This window comes from Lithobates pipiens, unplaced genomic scaffold, assembly GCF_037356315.1.
Source record: "Lithobates pipiens isolate NorthernLeopardFrog02 unplaced genomic scaffold, aLitPip1_a1.2 Scaffold_18, whole genome shotgun sequence".
Lineage (NCBI taxonomy): Eukaryota > Metazoa > Chordata > Amphibia > Anura > Ranidae > Lithobates > Lithobates pipiens.
In genome coordinates, this window is record NW_027507758.1 from 32,719,463 (window position 1) to 32,737,498 (window position 18,036).

The 18,036-nt window shown below is 45.8% G+C and overlaps 1 protein-coding gene across 1 annotated transcript in view; it reads left to right on the top strand.

Moving 5' to 3' along the window:
• The window catches only part of PSME4 (proteasome activator subunit 4), a gene marked incomplete in the record, with an annotated part of 200,084 nt that overhangs the window by 79,811 nt on the left and 102,237 nt on the right, over window positions 1-18,036 (top strand). Inside the window, 4 exon segments of the mRNA XM_077485552.1 lie at window positions 3,406-3,495; window positions 9,667-9,731; window positions 13,370-13,520; window positions 15,468-15,566. Coding sequence (XP_077341678.1) covers window positions 3,406-3,495; window positions 9,667-9,731; window positions 13,370-13,520; window positions 15,468-15,566 — 405 coding nt within the window.

The following is an 18,036-nucleotide window of genomic DNA, read 5'->3' on the forward strand; positions in this document are numbered from 1 at the left end:
TATTTATTTATTTTGTTTTCTGGTGCTTAATTACTTGCCTACCAGGCCAATTCAGAAATTACATGTAAAAATAGTATTTTTTTTTCTAAAATAAATATATATATATATTTTAGCAGAGACCCTAGAGCAGTGATGGCGAACCTTGGCATTCCAGATGTTTTGGAACTACAATTCCCAGGATACTCCTCTACACTGCAGAGTGCATGAGCATCATGGGAAATGTAGTTCCAAAACATGTGGGGTGCCAAGGTTCGCCATCACTGCCCTAGAGTATAAAATGGCAGTTGTTGCAACTTTTTATCTCGCACAGTATTTGTGCAGCAAATTTTTTAGACGCTTTTTTTTTTTTGGACAAAAAAAAAAAATACTGTTTCATGCATAAAAAAAAAAAAAAAAAAAAAAAGTAAAGCAGTAAAGTTAGCCCAATTTTTTTGCATAATGTGAAATATGATTTTATGCCACGTACATAATACCCAAGATGTCATGCTTCAAAATTGCACATGCTCTCGCCAAACTTCTTTGGTACTTAAAAATCCCCATAGGCGACACTGTAACATTTTTTTTACAGGTTACATGTTTAGAGTAACAGAGGAGGTCTTGGGTTAGTTATTGCTCTCGCTCTAACGTTTCCTGGCGATACCTCACATGTATGGATTGAACGCCGTTTTACATATGTGGGCGCGACTTGCGTTCACTTCTGCGAGCGAGCACACGAGGCAGGGTTGCCAACAGCCAGTAAATTTACTGACAGTTTGTAAGAATCGTTGATTTTTTTTTTTTTTACAACTGCCAATAAAGGGGCTAATAATTTCATGCTGTGTTGACTTTTTAAGTGTAAATCAAGCAAATTACTTTGTTATAGGTATTGTCAGTGTTTCTATATCATGTTTATACTGTTCAAATATTCAGTGTTTGTTTTCAATAGGAGTTCTGTAATTTCTCAGGGCGCTAGTTAAAAAAAAAAAAAAAAAAAAAAAAAAGTGCTCGTCCGTTTATTTTTTTTTTACGTTTTGTCAGTAAAAAATGCTGCGGGAATTTGGCAACCCTGACACAGGGACAGGGACACTTTACATTTCTCTCTTTTTTTTTTTTTTCTAATTTTGATGCTTTCTTTTTATTTTATTTTATTTTTTATCATTTGTATTCCTATTACAAGGAATGTAAACATCCCTTGTAATAGGAATAGTGTGTTCTAGGTCCTCTTTACAGTGAGATCTAAGGTCAAGAGTCTCCTCCCTCCTCCCGCCACCTGTAAGAACGATCAAGCGGTTGAACAGCTGCTATGATCATATGGTGTAGTGAAAAGTCGGCTCTAAAAGAAAATATCTGAATGATGCCTGTAGCTGCACCCATCATTCAGATATTGCCGCTCAAACCTGACGACGTCATATGACTTTGGGTTGGTGGGAAGCGGTTAAGACAGTTCTTTACGTGCAGCTGCTCCTCTTAGCATGCCTTTGTTTAAAGTGGTTGTAAACCCTTACAAACCACTTTGACCTACAGGTAAGCCTAGATTAAGACTTACATGTAGGTCCAAGAAATATCTCCTAAACCTATACGGTTTAGGAGATATTTACTAAAAGAGAGGCACTGCTGTCTACGGCGCATGCGCCGTAGACAGCGACACGCAGGTGCACTATCGCCGTTAGCAGCAATGCCGCTGCTAGCGGTGATAGGCCTTTAGTGGCAGCTCACGTGCGCATGCGCGGGAGTGACGTCATCGCTGCTTCGGTGCTGTGAGTGGTCAGAGCAGCAATACCCGGAAGAAGATGGATGCTCTGGACTACAGGGGACAGCGGTGACTTCGCTGGCTCCTGTGTCAGGTAAGTGACACATAATGGGTCTTCTATGTGATGCATAGTAGCCCATTATGCTTTACCTTTGCAGGGAAACAAAGAAGTAGTAAATCCATCAGGGTTTACTTCCTCTTTAAACCTGGTGCACAGTGTAGGTTCATCAGGCTGAACAAAAAAAAAAAAACCTGACAGATTGCCGTACTAACACAGGTGATATGCCTTTGTGTTCTAACAGGGAGACTGCCCCTCCAAGATCTGCCAGCGCTGATTGGATGCTGGTTTTCTAGCATGTTTCTTCAACAAAAGCTGCTCGTTACACCGGCTCGGTTTCTGTTGAGCCCGTGTGTACCCAACCTTAGAAGGGAACTCAATCTTCATGATGTCTGTGAAGACCAGTAGCTAGCGGTTGTACTGGATAATGTAATGTCATCATCTGATGCTCATCGCTTGCAGTGGCGTAACTAGAACCTTTAGGGCCCCGATGCAAGAAATCATGAAGGGCCCCCCTGAACCCCAGCCAGGGCCCTTCCCTCCGAGTCTGGCGGTGGAACTCCAGGGCGTGGTCACAGGTATGACCTTTGTGAGCCCTGTAGTTCCACCACTGGTATCAGTATTTTTTTTTTTTATTTTTTTTTTATTTTTAGGTGCCCCATTGGGGGACTGTCCCTAGGCAGGATGGGGTCCCCGTCCCCAGAAGAGATGAGGTCCTTTTCTCAAGGGCAGATGAAGTTACTGCCCCATGGTGAGAAGGTGTCCTGGTCCCCAGGGGAGGTGGGGGTCCCTGTCCCCATGTAAGAAGGGGTCCCTGTCCCCAGGGGGAGATGGAGGGGGTATGTAATGGTGTGTGGGAGATGGGGTCCTCTCACTCACCATGACCAAGCTGTAGGCCGCGCACTCATCCATGTTGGCCTGGGCTCCATCCAGTGTGCTGGATGGGCGATCAGCATATCTCCCAGAAAGACCTTTCATCATCTGTGTATGACGGGGGAGGAGGGGGGCTGGCAGACAAGCCTGCAGTGTCCTCCGGGGAGCCGGCTCTCATAGGTCTGCACTGCATCTGTGTGCTTAAAGTTTGTTTACCCGGGAGAAGTATGCAGTGCAGTGTGGGCCGGACTCGGGGGAGGGGGGGCGGGACTCTGACCGGGGAGAACAGACATCGGACTGAGCGGCAATGCATGGAGCGGGAGAGGGGTACTCTGAGGAGCCGGCTGAGGACACAGGTCATGCGGGCAATGCACAACTAAAGAGCAGCCAGTGCGATAGTCGAGCATGGAGCTCTGCTAGTCACCCTCCACCTCCAGCCACCCGTGTGCATGGTGCACTGGTACCCCTAGCTGTCTATGCTGCTGCTGGCCATATGTAGAGGGGGCTGCATGGGCCCCCTGCATCACAGGGCCCGGTTGCGGTCGCGACTGCTGCACCCTCTATAGTTACGCCCCTGATCGCTTGTGTATTTTGAATCCACTTAGCTAAAATGTGTGTAGACAGCTTCTTTAAACATTAGTTTCTGGTCTATTACTGATGTTTTACTGGTGTTTTTGCTTGGAAATATTCTTTAAAACGTTTTAGTTTGGCACTCATTTTATATAATTTTATGTCTTCTAAACAGATCACATTCCAGTTTATTGCAACATTTTCCACTTTGGTGCCTTTAGTAGATTGCTCATCTGTGCCGCAAGAGCGAGATGATCTTTCAGAGGTAAGGGTATTTTCATACACTGATTTAACAAGGGGGAAAAAAAGTGTACTTAAATTTTTATATTTTTATATATATATATGTGTGTGTGTGTGTGTGTGTGTACATATATATATATATATATATATATATATATATATATATATATATATATATTTATATTATATATACATACATACACACATACACACTCCATAAGTGAGTACCCCCCCCCCCCCCCGCTTATTTTTATTTTATTCTGTCTTTTCATGTGACAACACTGAAGAAATTACACTTTGCTACAATGTAAAGTAGTGAGTGTACGGGTCCGTTCACACAGGGGCAACACGACTTGTAGGCGACTTGAGTGAGGCAACTTGGACACGACTTGAGTTAAGATCACAGCGCGACTTGGGACGACTTCAACACGACTTGTGATGACTTCAACCTGACTTGGGACGACTTACAAGTCGCCCCAGGCCAGGCGACTTTTGCCGTGGCCAAGCAGAGAATGAGCTCAAGGGGGAACTCCACGCCAAATTTCTGAAAAAAAATTGGCGTGGGTTCCCCCTCCGAGAGCATACCAGGCCCTTAGGTCTGGTATGGATTCCAAGGGGAACCCCCTACGCCGAAAAAACGGCATAGGGGTCCCCCCAGATCCACACCAGACCCTTATCCGAGCACGCTACCCGGCCGGCCAGGAAAGGGGGTGGGGACGAGCGGGCGGCCCCCCCCCTCCTGAGCCGTACCAGGCCGCGTGCCACCCCAAAGCACCTTGTCCCCATGTCGATGAGGACAAGGGCCTCTTCCCGACAACCCTGGCCGTTGGTTGTCGGGGTCTGCGGGCGGGGGGCTTATCGGAATCTGGGAGCCCCCTTTAATAAGGGGGCCCCCGCATACTGGCCCCCCACCCTATGTGAATGAGTATGGGGTACAATGTACCCCTACCCATTCACCTGTGAAAAAAAGTACAAAAAAAACACAACACAGGGAAAAAATATTTTATTGCACAGCTCCGGGGGTCTTCCGTCCTCGGGGGTCTTCTCGCCGGACTCCTCCGCTATCTTCTTGTAGCTCTTTTGCTAGCGTAGGAGTCCAGGTTTCTTCCTCGCCGCCGGCCTCTTCTCCCGACTTCGGGGGTCTTGTCCCCCTCTTCGGTTCTTCTGCCGGGCCACCGCGCCTTCTTATAGCTCTTTTACAGGCGGTGGCCCGGTCTTCTGTCGCCGCCGCCGCCGCCTTCCGTTCTTCTCCTTCTTCTTCTCCTGGAGATGTTGACTCGACGAGCTCTCCGGCCGCAATGCCAGGGACGCGCTGCGCTGCCACTTATATAGGGACAATGGGGCGGTGTCACATGGGTTGATGTCACATGGGTTGGTCACATGGGTTGATGTCACATGGTGACCCCGCCCCCTTACCATGTGACAGCAACCCATGTAACCAACCCATGTGACATCAACCCATGTGACACCGCCCCATTGTCCCTATATAAGTGGCAGCGCAGCGCGTCCCTGGCATTGCGGCCGGAGAGCTCGTCGAGTCAACATCTCCAGGAGAAGAAGAAGGAGAAGAACGGAAGGCGGCGGCGGCGGCGACAGAAGACCGGGCCACCGCTTGTAAAAGAGCTATAAGAAGGCGCGGTGGCCCGGCAGAAGAACCGAAGAGGGGGACAAGACCCCCGAAGTCGGGAGAAGAGGCCGGCGGCGAGGAAGAAAGCCGGACTCCTCCGCTAGCAAAAGAGCTACAAGAAGATAGCGGAGGAGTCCGGCGAGAAGACCCCCGAAGACGGAAGACCCCCGGAGCTGTGCAATAAAATATTTTTTCCCTGTGTTGTGTTTTTTTTGTACTATTTTTCACAGGTGAATGGGTAGGGGTACATTGTACCCCATACTCATTCACATAGGGTGGGGGGCCGGTATCCAGGGGCCCCCTTATTAAAGGGGGCTCCCGGATTCCGATAAGCCCCCCGCCCGCAGACCCCGACAACCAACGGCCAGGGTTGTCGGGAAGAGGCCCTTGTCCTCATCGACATGGGGACAAGGTGCTTTGGGGTGGGGGGGGCCGCACGCCCCCCCTCCCCCAAGGCACCCCCCCCATGTTGAGGGCACGCGGCCTGGTACGGCTCAGGAGGGGGGGGGCCGCCCGCTCGTCCCCACCCCCTTTCCTGGCCGGCCGGGTAGCGTGCTCGGATAAGGGTCTGGTGTGGATCTGGGGGGACCCCCACGCCGTTTTTTCGGCGTAGGGGGTTCCCCTTGGAATCCATACCAGACCTAAGAGCCTGGTATGCTCTCGGAGGGGGAACCCACGCCAATTTTTTTTCAGAAATTTGGGGTGGAGTTCCCCCTTCAGAGCTAATAATTCTGTCAAAGTCGCCTCCGTATAGACAGAAATCCGACTTGGAGGCGACCTCCATTGAAATCAATGGGTACCGGTCGCCTACAAGTCGGATTCAAGTAGTACAGGAACTTCTTTTGAAGTTGGAGCGACTTCAGTAGTGTGCATTAAGACAGCTCTCATTCACTTACATTGGTTTTTAAATGTTGTCCGACCTGAGGCGACTTGGGGCGACTTGAAGTCGGATCCCAAGTTGCCCCTGTGTGAACGGACCCTACAGCTTGTATAACAGTGTACATTTGCTGTCCCCTCAAAATAACTCGACACACAGCCATTAATGTCTAAACTGCTGGCAACAAAAGTGAGTACATCCCCAAGTGAGAATGTCCAAATTGGGCCCAATTAGTCATTTTCACTCCCCACTGTCATGTGACTCGGTGTTACAAGGTCTCAGGTGTGAATGGGGAGAAAGTGTGTTAAATTTGGTGTTATCGCTCTCTCATACTGGTCAATGGAAGTTAAACATGGCAAAGAACACCTCATGGCAAAGAACTCTGAGGATGTGAAAAAAAGTTGTTGCTCTACATATAGATGGCCTAGGCTATAAGAAGACTGCCAAGACCCTGAAACTGAGCTGCAGTACAGTGGCCAAGACCATACAGCAGTTTAACAGGTTCTACTCAGAACAGGCCTTGCCATGGTCCACCAAAGAATTGAGTGCACATGCTCAGCGTCATATCCAGAGGTTGTCTTTGGAAAATAAACGTATGAGTGCTGCCAGCATTGCTGCAGAGGTTGAAGGGGTGGGGGGTCAGCCTGTCAGTGCTCAGACCATACGCAGCACACTGCATCAAATTTGCATGGCCAGAAGGAAGCCTCTTCTAAAGATGATGCGCAGGAAAGCCTGCAAACAGTTTGCTGAACACAAGCAGACTAAGGACATGGATTACTGGAACCATGCCCTGTGGTCTGATGAGACCAAGATAAACTTTTTTGGTTCAGATGGTGTCAAGTGTGTGTGGCGCCAACCAGGTGAGGAGTACAAAGACAAGTGTGTCTTGCCTACAGTCAAGTATGGTGGTGGGAGTGACATGGTCTGGGGCTGCATGAGTGCTGCCGGCACTGGGGAGCTCCACAGTTCTTTGAGGGAACTATGAATGCCAACATGTCCTATGACATACTGAAGGGGAGCATGATCCCCCTCCCTTCAGAGACTGGGCCACAGGGCAGTATTCCAACATAACGACCCCAAACACACTTCCAAGATGTCCACTGCCTTGCTAAAGAAGCTGAGGGTAAAGGTGATGGACTGGCCAAGCATTTCGCCAGAGCTACACCCTATTGAGCATCTGTGGGGCATCCTCAAACAGAAGGTGGAGGAGTACAAGGTCTCTAACATCCACCAGCTCTGTGATGTCATCATGGAGGAGGGGAAGAGGACTCCAGTGGCAACCTGTGAAGCTCTGGTGAACTCCATACCCAAGAGGGTTAAGGCAGTGCTGGAAAATAATGGTGGCCACACAAAATATTAACACTTTGGGCCCAATTTAGGCATATTCACAGGGATATACTCACTTTTGTTGCCAGCGGTTTAGACATTTATGGCTGTGTGTTGTTATTTTGAGGGGAAAGCAAATTTACACTGTTATACAAGCTGTACACTCACTACATTATGTTGTAGCAAAGTGTCATTTCTTCAGTGTTGTCACATGAAAAGATAGAAGAAAATATTTACAAAAATGTTAGGGGTGTATCTCCCTATATTAGAGAGAGAGATCTCTTTATCTATGTGTGTTTATTTTCTGACTATATACTGTCAACAGCATTTCTTTCATTGGCTGTGTATGTATTTTCTGTAAGTTCTACTTAGCATTGTCTGTGCTCATACTATATCTTTTGCTATTGGCCCTATAGCTCTACATATTCATTATGTCAGTGGTAGTCAACTTACTATACATAGGATGGCCTCAAATGAATTCGGATAAAAAAACTTCCTGCTTTACAACCACTTTAATGTTCGAGAAGATGGTCAGAGACTTTGAACATACTGCAGTCCTGGTTGGAAATTGGAGAGATTGCTCCAGGAGACAGTCAAAGCAATGTTAACGTGTTACACAAGACTGCTAAAAGACCACTGTCATTACATCCTCCTTTAGAAATCAATGTTTTTTTTACAGCCTTCACAAAATTGGTGTTATTGAGAGGGCTCAGAACCGACTAAGGGGAAACTTCTTTTTTTTTTTTTTTTAGGCTTTTCTTTTATCACTGGTCACGTGACGCAGAGCCACAAGGGAAGTCCAGCAATGCTTCCCCTGGTCACACCTGATTGACACTTATACAGGGAAAACACTGGGTGCTGGAGCTTGATGGGAACTAATCCTCTGATACATTAATGCCGGCTTTTTGGTGATATCCATTAGAACAATTCCTTATTGGCTACATAGCATAACTCCATAATAACATGTTAACATGTTTCAGCTGAAGCCTCACTCATAAACATGCTATATAAGCAAGTCTTCGGCCGAAACGCTTTAGCATGTTATTATGGTGTCCTGTTAAGTTACCAATAAAGAATTGTTCCAATGGACGCTATTGAGTAGCTGGCTTCATTGTATCAGAGGATAATTTCTACATTTCAAAGACACTTGGGCCAGGGCATTGGTTCCCAGTCTCCCAGGTAATCCTCGTTAGAGCATGTTTTCTTTGTGGCCTGATGGGCACACATTAAGGTCAGGCATACCTGGTGCATAAGAAAATCACATGATTCCCTCATTAACACAGAAAGTGCTGACAGGAATCTGCAATTGTCTTCACCCGGCGGGGGAAGCTTATCCCACTGGGAAAAGACAATGATTATTGCTAGGGCTATAGCAGCTGTTAGTGATAATCGTAAGGCCTCATGCACACGGACGTTTTTACAGCCACTTTTTTGAGCTTTTTTTGCAGCTTAAAAACGGCTGTCCATGTTAGTCTATGGCTTCATGCCCACCTAGGCGTTTTTGAGCTGCAAATGGCATAGGCGTTTTTAAGCTGTAAAAAAAACCCAGGACCAGTGCGTTCCATGGCGTGGAGCTAGAGCTGTAAAAACGCGAATCGCGGGAAAACGCGCATAAACGCGCAACATATTTTCTTTGTTTTCTGAGTGCTATAGCCAAGAGATGTGTTTCTTAAAAAACTCTCCTTAACGCTAACGCTAAAAAACGCGCAAAAACGCCAATGCAAAACGCGGTAAAAATCACATTTTTAACAACACTTTTTCCAGGCATCGGAGCTAGCTTTGCAGCCAGTTTTTTAAAACGTCCGTGTGCATGAGCACTAAGAGAATCCGGCAGGCTGATTGTATCCAAGTTTAAAAGTATGTTTCATATATTGTAAAGAAATCTTTGTGTGGTAGTCAGGCTGTATTCCATACTACAGCGTTTTGAGTTGCAGACAGATCTACCCGTGATTTGACAGCGCCAAGGTGTAAATGACAAAACGATGGACTCGCATTCAAGGTGCCATTCATTTTAATGACACTTCAAATTGCAGTGCAGGTCTGTTGTGCGATAAAGCGTGCTGCAATCGCGGGGCGCATGCTTCGCCTAAACTATATTTGAGGGCGACATGTAGGTTGCCGCGATTGCAACACGACAATTGCGGCAGACCTGCTCTGCGATTTAATGCGCCATCTCAAATGCATGTTCCGCATTTTGTCATTCACACTTCAGCACTGTTAAATCACAGGCAGATTCGTGACAGATCTGCCTGCAATTCAAAACGCTGTAGTTTTGCAGCTTAACTGATGGTATTTATGTATTTTTTAGTTTAGTATATTTTTTTCTGGGGCTTCTGTTTTATTTTGCTATTGATCTCTGTGTACAGGTGGAGAGGGAGCTGTGCTCAGCCAGTGCAGAGTTTGAGGACTTTGTGCTCCAGTTCATGGACAGGTAAGCCTAATGCATTCTGAATCTAAAAGAGACTCTGTTGTCAGACCATTCATGTAATATTTTTTATTTTATTTTTTGCAATTTTTATATACATGTAAAGGCCTCCTTTGTGTGGACATCCAAAAACACTGAGGCTGCTGCTGGGTGTTTGTGATGTCAGCAGCCACCCAAGTGACTTTATGTTAGAATCCCCCATGGTCCTCATCTAGCTGTTAAATGAAAGGCTATGTAGGTATAGGAGGGTAGAGGAGCTGGGCCAGCACACAGAGTAGCTAGACAGAAGAAGAGAGGGCTATGACGTACAAGGAGGAAGGGGGCTGTACTTGGGAATCAACTCTTCCTGACATGTTCCATCGGCACACTGCAAGTAAAAAAAAAAAAAAATTGTGCATTAAAAGAAAAAACGATGCGTAAGCTTTTAAAATCCTTTATTTATTATTATTTTTTTTGTTGCTTTCACCTTCAGTTTTTCATGTTGGTGATGAGGTTTTTTTTTAAAATGGTTTGAATACTTTTAACATTTACACTCACCGCCACTTTATTAGGTACACCTTGCTAGTACTGGGTTGGACCCCCTTTTGCCTTAAATCTTCGTGGTATAGATACAACAAGGTGTTGGAAACATTCCTCAGAGATTTTGGTCCATAGTGACATGACGGCATCACAGAGTTTTTGCAGATTTGTCAGTTGTGAATTCCTGTTCCACCACATCCCAAAGGTGCTCTATTGGATGAGATGTGGTGAGTGTGGAGGCCATTGGAGTGCAGTGACCTCATTGTCCAGTGATGAGATGATTGGAGCTTTGTGACATGGTGCATTATCCTGCTGGAAGGAGCCATCAGAAGATGGGGACACTGTAGTCATAAAGGGATGGACATGGTCAGCAACAATACTAAAGTAGACCGTGGCATTTAAACAATGTTCAATTGGTACTAAGGGACCCAAAGTGTGCCAAGAAAATATCCCCCCCCCCCACACACCATTACACCACCACCAGCCTGAACCGGTGATACAATCCGGCAGGATGGATCCATGCTTTCCTCTTGTTTACAGCAAATTCTGACAATACCATCTGAATGTGCAACTGAAATCCAGACTCATCAGACCAGGCAATGTTTTTCTAATCTTCTATTGTCCAGGTTTGGTGATCCTGTGCGAATTGTAGTCTCAGTTTCCTGTTCTTAGCTGACAGGAGTGGCACCCGATGCTCTGCTGCTGTAGCCAATCTGCTTCAAGGTTCAATGTGTTGTTGTTATGCTTGCATCTATCTATTAAAGCGGGGTTCCACCCTAAAGAGGAACCTCCGCTGATCGAAACCCCCCCCCCCCCCCCCCCCCGTTGTCACAATTGGCACCTTTCAGGGGGGAGGGGGGTGGAGATACCTGTCAAAGACAGGTATTTACACCCACTTCCGCGCATGCGCAGTAGGGAACCAGGAAGTGAAGCCGATTCGCTTCACTTCCTGATTCCCTCACCTATAATGGTGGCGGCATCAGCCGAGGGCCGAGCGATCGATCGGCCTCGGCTGCCGGCATCGCTGGAACCTGGGACAGGTGAGTGTCCATTTATTAAGGCTCGGTTCACACAGGGGGCGACACGACGCGACGCACCGCGACCTGACAAGTTGCCCCCGTTCTGTACTACGGAACCGTTCTAAGAGGAGCGACTCGAGTCGCTCCGACTTAGAAAAAAGGTTCCTGTACTACTTTTGGGCGACCTCGGGCGACTTGCATTGACTTATATACAGAAGTCGTTTGCAAGTCGCCGCTGAGGTCGCGGCAGGTCGCGGCGCGGCAAGTCGTGTCGCCCCCTGTGTGAACCGAGCCTAAAAGTCAGCAGCTGTAGTATTTATAGCTGCTGGCTTTTAATATTTTTTTTTTTTTGGTGGAATCCCTCTTTAAAGATTCTTGCAGACAAACCAAGGAAACTTAGACCTCTGTGGTATATCAATGTGCTTTTACTAAACAAAATGCTTTACATACAAACCTTTACAATATTAGCAATAGGGCTGCAACTAACGATTATTTTCATAATCGATTAGTTGGCCGTTTTAATTGTTTCGATTAATCGGTTAATAACCTTAAAAAAAAAAAAAAGTGGGTCAAATTGACATTCATTTTCAACCACAGTGATGGGAAAATATGGAAAAAATAGAAAACTGCTCGGTCAAAGGAATTTTCAGACAATTTTATGTGATTTTCATTCAGAATTTTAAAAACAGAATGTTAAAAACAAGTGAAAATTTCAAACAAAATTCTTTCATTCAGCGAATGTACAAAGATTTTTCGTGTGAATATTCTCGTCTGAAAATTGATCTGCGTGGCCAGCATAAGGCTCGGCACACACCTATGCAGTTTTCTTTTGATCTGTTTCTGCAGTGCTTTTTGCTGTACGTTTTTGATTTCTGCGCACGTGATTTTACTGCAATTTGCAGTTTTGCATTTATTTTGGGCAGATTAAAAAACACAAATTGCTTCAAAATGCATTACATGCTTTTCTGCAGCTTCTCCATTGAAGTATATTGAACCAAAAAAGCACTGTTTTGCCTTTAAAAGTCCCCGACCCTTTCCAAATACGCAGCGGCTGAAAAAAGCACAGATATGAACGTGTCCCATAGGAAACCATGTAAATGAACTGTAGTGCGTTTCTACAGAAAAGCACCAGAAAATATAGATGTGAACCAGGTCTGAGAGGTTTAGTAACATAATGGGGTTAAAAAGACTAAAATTAGCCCTTTTATAGTAAAAAAAAAAAAAAAAAAAGCAGATAATCACTACTTTAACCACTTGCTTACTGGGCACTTAAACCCCCCTCATGCCCAGACCAATTTTCATCTTTCAGCGCTGATGCACTTTGAATGACAATTGCGCGGGCATACAACACTGTACCCAAATGAAATTTTTATCATTTTTTTCCCACAAATAGAGCTTTCTTTTGGTGGTATTTAATTACAGCTCGGAGTTTTATTTTTTGCTAAACAAACAAAAAAAGATGCAAAAAAAAAAAAAAAATCATGTTTAATAGTTTGTTATAAAATTTTGCAAACAGGTAATTTTTCTCCTTCATTGAAGTGCGCTGATGAGGCGGCACTGATAGGCTGCACTGGTGGGCACTGATAGGCTGCACTGGTGGGCACTGATAGGCTGCACTGGTGGGCACTGATAGGCTGCACTGGTGGGCACTGATAGGCTGCACTGGTGGGCACTGATAGGCTGCACTGGTGGGCACTGATAGGCTGCACTGGTGGGCACTGATAGGCTGCACTGGTGGGCACTGATAGGCTGCACTGGAGGGCACTGATAGGCTGCACTGGTGGGCACTGATAGGCTGCACTGGAGGGCACTGATAGGCTGCACTGGAGGGCACTGATAGGCTGCACTGGAGGGCACTGATAGGCGGCACTGGTGGGCACTGATAGGCGGCACTGGTGGGCACTGATAAGGCGGCACTGGTGGGCACAGATAAGGCGGCACTGATGGGCACAGATAAGTTGGCACGGATGAGTTGCTGACATGTGATTGGCCGATTAGCATTTTGTGTTGCCAAGCAATTGACCTAATACCAATAGCAATTACCTAATAAAGTGGCCTGTGAGTGTATATCAAATGTTGAAACAAAGGGCTTCTCTCTTTTTCCAGGTGTTTTGCTCTGATTGAAAGCAGCGCTCTGGAGCAGACACGAGAGGAGACCGAGACGGAGAAGATGACTCATCTGGAGAGCTTGGTGGAGCTGGGCCTGTCATCAACATTCAGCACAATCCTCACTCAGTGCTCCAAAGAGATATTTAAGGTAGACTCTGTTATTTCACTTGTTTAGAGTGATACTAAAGGTTTATTTCTTTAAATAACATGTGCATGTAATAGCATTGGTTTTGCACAGAGCAGCCCCAATCCTCCTCTTCTCAAGTCCCCTGCCGCCATTCCAGGCCCCCTCCCTCCTGCCTTGTGCCCCCACAGCAAGCCGCTTGCTGTGGGGTCACCCAGTCCTGCCCGTTCCTGAGCTGCTGCCTTTCGTGTCCATTCACACACACACACAGCTGTGGCTCCTCCCCCCTCCTCTGACAGCAGTGGGAGCCAATGGCTCCCGCTACTGTCTGAGCCAAGGAGGAGGGAGAGTCCATGTTGGGGCTCAGGTAAATATTGGGGGGGGGGGGGTTTGCTGCACAGAGGAGGTTTATTACTTTTCCTGAGCCTCTCCAAGCTTATGGAACTACCCCAATCTGTCCGTCCATCTATCTCCTACTATTAGCTTTTAGACGATCCCTGAAAACTCTCCTCTTCAGAGAAGCCTACCCTACCCACACCTAACAACTGTATTTTCATTTTGTCCATCTGATCATCCCCCACAGCTACTCTCCTTTGTTCTACTTGACCCTCCCTTCTAGATTTTAAGCTCTAACAATCCCCTCTGTATTGAATTGTATTGTAATTGTACTGTCTTCCCCGATGTTATAAAGCGATGCACAAACTGTTGGCGCTATATAAATCCTGTATAATAATAATAATAGTTACCTTCATGCATAGAATGTGCCAGAACCACTTTAACGGGGTTGTACAGGCAGAAGGTTTTTTATCTTTCATGCATTCTATTCATTAAGCTAAAAAACCTTCTGTGCGCAGCAGCCCTCCTAATACTTACCTGTGCCCCATTTCTATCCAGCAATATCCACGAGTCCCTCGGCGCTCCAGGACTCTCCCCCCTGGTTGGCTGAGACACAGCAGTGCTGCCATTGGCACCTGCTGCGGCTTTCAAACTCAACCAATCATGGGGGGGGGGGGGGTGGGCACCAAACTGCGGCTCTGTGCCTGAATGGACACACAGAGCTGCAGCTCGGCTCCGGTGCCCCCATAGCAAGCTGCTTGCTGTGGGGGCACTCAACAAGGAGGGGCCAGGAGCAGAAGAGGAGGATCCGGGCTGCTCTGTGCAAATTCACTGCACAGAGCAGGCAAGTATAATATGTTTTGTTTTCTTGAAAAAGAAAAAAATAACCGACTTTACAATTACTTTACTATTAAGCCTGGTACAAACTGCTCCTTTTTGTTTGTTCAACCCAGCAGGCGCCCGTCCAGCTGGTACCCACTGATCAGCTCCTGCTGTGTATATTCACAGCGGGAGCAGACCCCAGACCCTGCAGTGCAGGATCATATACTATGTATGTGATCCTTTGCAGCAGTGCCACTTTGCTGTATATGTAAGTTATACGTAGGCAAGTGGTTAACTGAACTTCCTAGAACACAAACCGTATGGAGACACACAGAACGTGTGCAGGTGCTAAACATGACACTTCCTCAATACACCATCAATGAAAGATCCAAAGATACTTTGCCTGTCCTCCTACATCATCTTGATTACTCCTCAATCACTGATGCTCTGGAATCAGTTTTGCTTTCTTTTTTTTTTTCTCTTTTAGTGTGTTGTTGGGAATGGATAAGAATACTAGAAACGGAATAAATGTGATTTTAGATGGTAGGGGAGGAAAATCACATACTGTACTTATCAACTTGATGTCTAGTCTGGTCTTCTGGATTATTCCCCCTATTTTGTATTCCTTAATTGTAAAGCCGGTGTGAACGCTGCTCCTCATCATTGGCTAGAATGGGTCTGCGCCACAATTATGTAGAGAGAATGGTTATATTATAGGCCACTGTCTGGAATATTTCCCATAAAACATGTACACTCGCAATGGTTTGTGTAACTTTTGACCCTTTTAATTCCCATTTCTTTGTAACTTTGTAGGCTGCCCTCGAGAAGGTATTTAACTTTGCTGTTTCCAACATCTTTGAAACAAGAGTTTCTGGCAAAATGGTGGCAGATCTCTGCCGGGCTGCTGTCAAGGTAATTCTTTTTAGGTTTCTATGCTGGTTTAAATTTTCTTTAATTCTTTCTCTGAAGTGTACCCATTCACGTTGTGCTGGTGGAGTTTGTGTAATGGGATCGTAGATGTTCACCATTATGCCTTTAAAAGGGTTAGTTCACCTTTACCAAAAGGAAAAAAAAAACAAAAAAACTGCCTATGTGTGCCCTTACATAGGCAGCTTTTTTTTTTTCTTTTTTTTGGGTAAAGGTGAACCAACCCTTGTAGATGAAAACAAACTTACTATAGGTGTGTAGGCCATTTCCGTACCTTTTGAAGCTTGCTGGAAAAACTCCCAGAGATGGCATCATCCCGTCCTGCCTTGTTGCTAAGACTCACCCAGCCAAATCAAACCCCCTTGCACGCACACCCTCTCCACCGTCACAGCAGCTCCAGCTCAGCTTTGCTCTGATAGGTGAGTGGGTGTGCTAAACATGGGTCGGGGTTTGATAGTTTGCTAATGTGATAGTGAGGGTGAGCAGGAACAGCTGGGAGTGTCTTAGCAACATCCTACCATCAAGGCCTAATGTATGGTACCATCTGGGAGTTTTTGAGCCTAGGCCTCAAGAGGTAGGTAAATTGCCTACTCCTATAGCAAGGGAATCCAACTTAAGGCTGTGTTTCTACTACTGCAACACACGTGAAGTCGCAAGTCAAAATCCATGTATTTCAATGGTCCCTGTTCTAATTGGTGTGACTCCAAAAAAAGGTTTTTGTACTATTTTTTTCCGACTTCAATGCAACTTTTTGTCCCATGGTTTTCACCAGTCGCATGACATTGCATAAAAAATTGCATTGTAAAGTTGCACTGTAAATCGCGTGACTTTTTGGTCGCAATAGTGGAAACCTAGCCTTAGGCCCCTTTCACACTTATGCGACTTATCGCATCCCGTGTTTCCCAATGGTAACCGTTCATAACTGTATGACTTCAAGTCGCAGCAGCTTCAAAGTAGTTTCTGCACTACTTGAGTCTGACTTTCATGTGACTTGAGATCCATAGACCTCAATGTAAAACCTCAAGTCGCATGAAAGTCACACATGCGTGACACAGATGTAATTTGTGTGAAATTTGTTTGCGACTTGGGAATGCTGACAGTGGGGGAAAAAATTAAAATAAATGACGTAGTGTCTAAACCCCCCCACCCAATGCATACCAGGCTCTTCAGGCCTGGTATGGATTTTAAAGGGAAGCCCACACTACAATTTAAAAAAATTAATAAAAAGTCCCGCCCCATTTTTTTTTCTTTAACCACTTCCCGACCAGCGCACGACGATGTACGTCGACAGAATGGCACGGGCAGGCATATTGGCGTACAGGTACTTCCAATATTCAATGCCGCACTGGTCGGGACCCCTGTGAGTCCGGTCGCGGGACCCGCGGACTCGATCGCCGCGGGCATCCCCGCGATCGTCTCACGGAGCGGCGAATGGAGGAAATGCTGTGTAAACAACATTTCTCCATTCTGCCTAGCAACTAGTGACGCTGATCTCTGCTCCATGTGATTGGAGCAGAGATCAGTGTTCACTAAGTGAAAGCCCAACCCCCCCACAGTTAGTAACACACCCCTAGGAACACTTAACCCCTACACTGCCACCCACTGGTTAACCCTTTCACTGTCAGTGTAATTTACACAGGAATCAGTGCATTTATATAGCAGTGATTACTGTATAAATGACAATGGTCCCAAAAATGTGTCAAAAATGTCCGATGGGTCCCCCACAATGTCTCAGTCACAATAAAAATCGCTGATCGCCGCCATTACTAGTAAAAAAAAAAATAATAAAAAATTATTAATAAAAATGCTATAAAACTATCCCTATTTTGTAAACGCTATAACTTTTGCACAAACCAATCAATAATCGCTTATTGCGATTTTTTTTTTTACCAAAAATATGTAGAAGAATACGTATCGGCGCAAACTGAGGGAAAAAAATGTTTTTTTATATATTTTATATATATATTATCGCTCTATTTTTTTTTATAGCGCAAAAAATAAAAACCGCAGGGGTGATCAAATACCACCAAAAGAAAGCTCTATTTGTGGGAAAAAAAGGACGTCAATTTTGTTTGGGAGCCACGTCGCACGACCGCGCAATTGTCAGTTAAAGCGACGCAGTGCCGAATCGCAAAAAGTGGTCTGGTCTTTGACCAGCAAATTGGTCCGGTCTGAAAGTGGTTAAATAGCACCAAAGGAAAGCTCTAATTTGTCTGAAAAAAAATGATCAAATACCACCAAAAGAAAGCTCTATTTGTGGGAAAAAAAGGACGTCAATTTTGTTTGGGAGCCATGTCGCACGACCGCGCAATTGTCAGTTAAAGCGACGCAGTGCCAAATCGCAAAAAGTGGTCTGGTCTTTGACCAGCAAAATGGTCCGGTCTGCAAGTGGTTAATCTTGGTGTTTGGCTTCCCTTAAAATCTATATCAGGCCTTTTGAGGCTAGAATGGACTT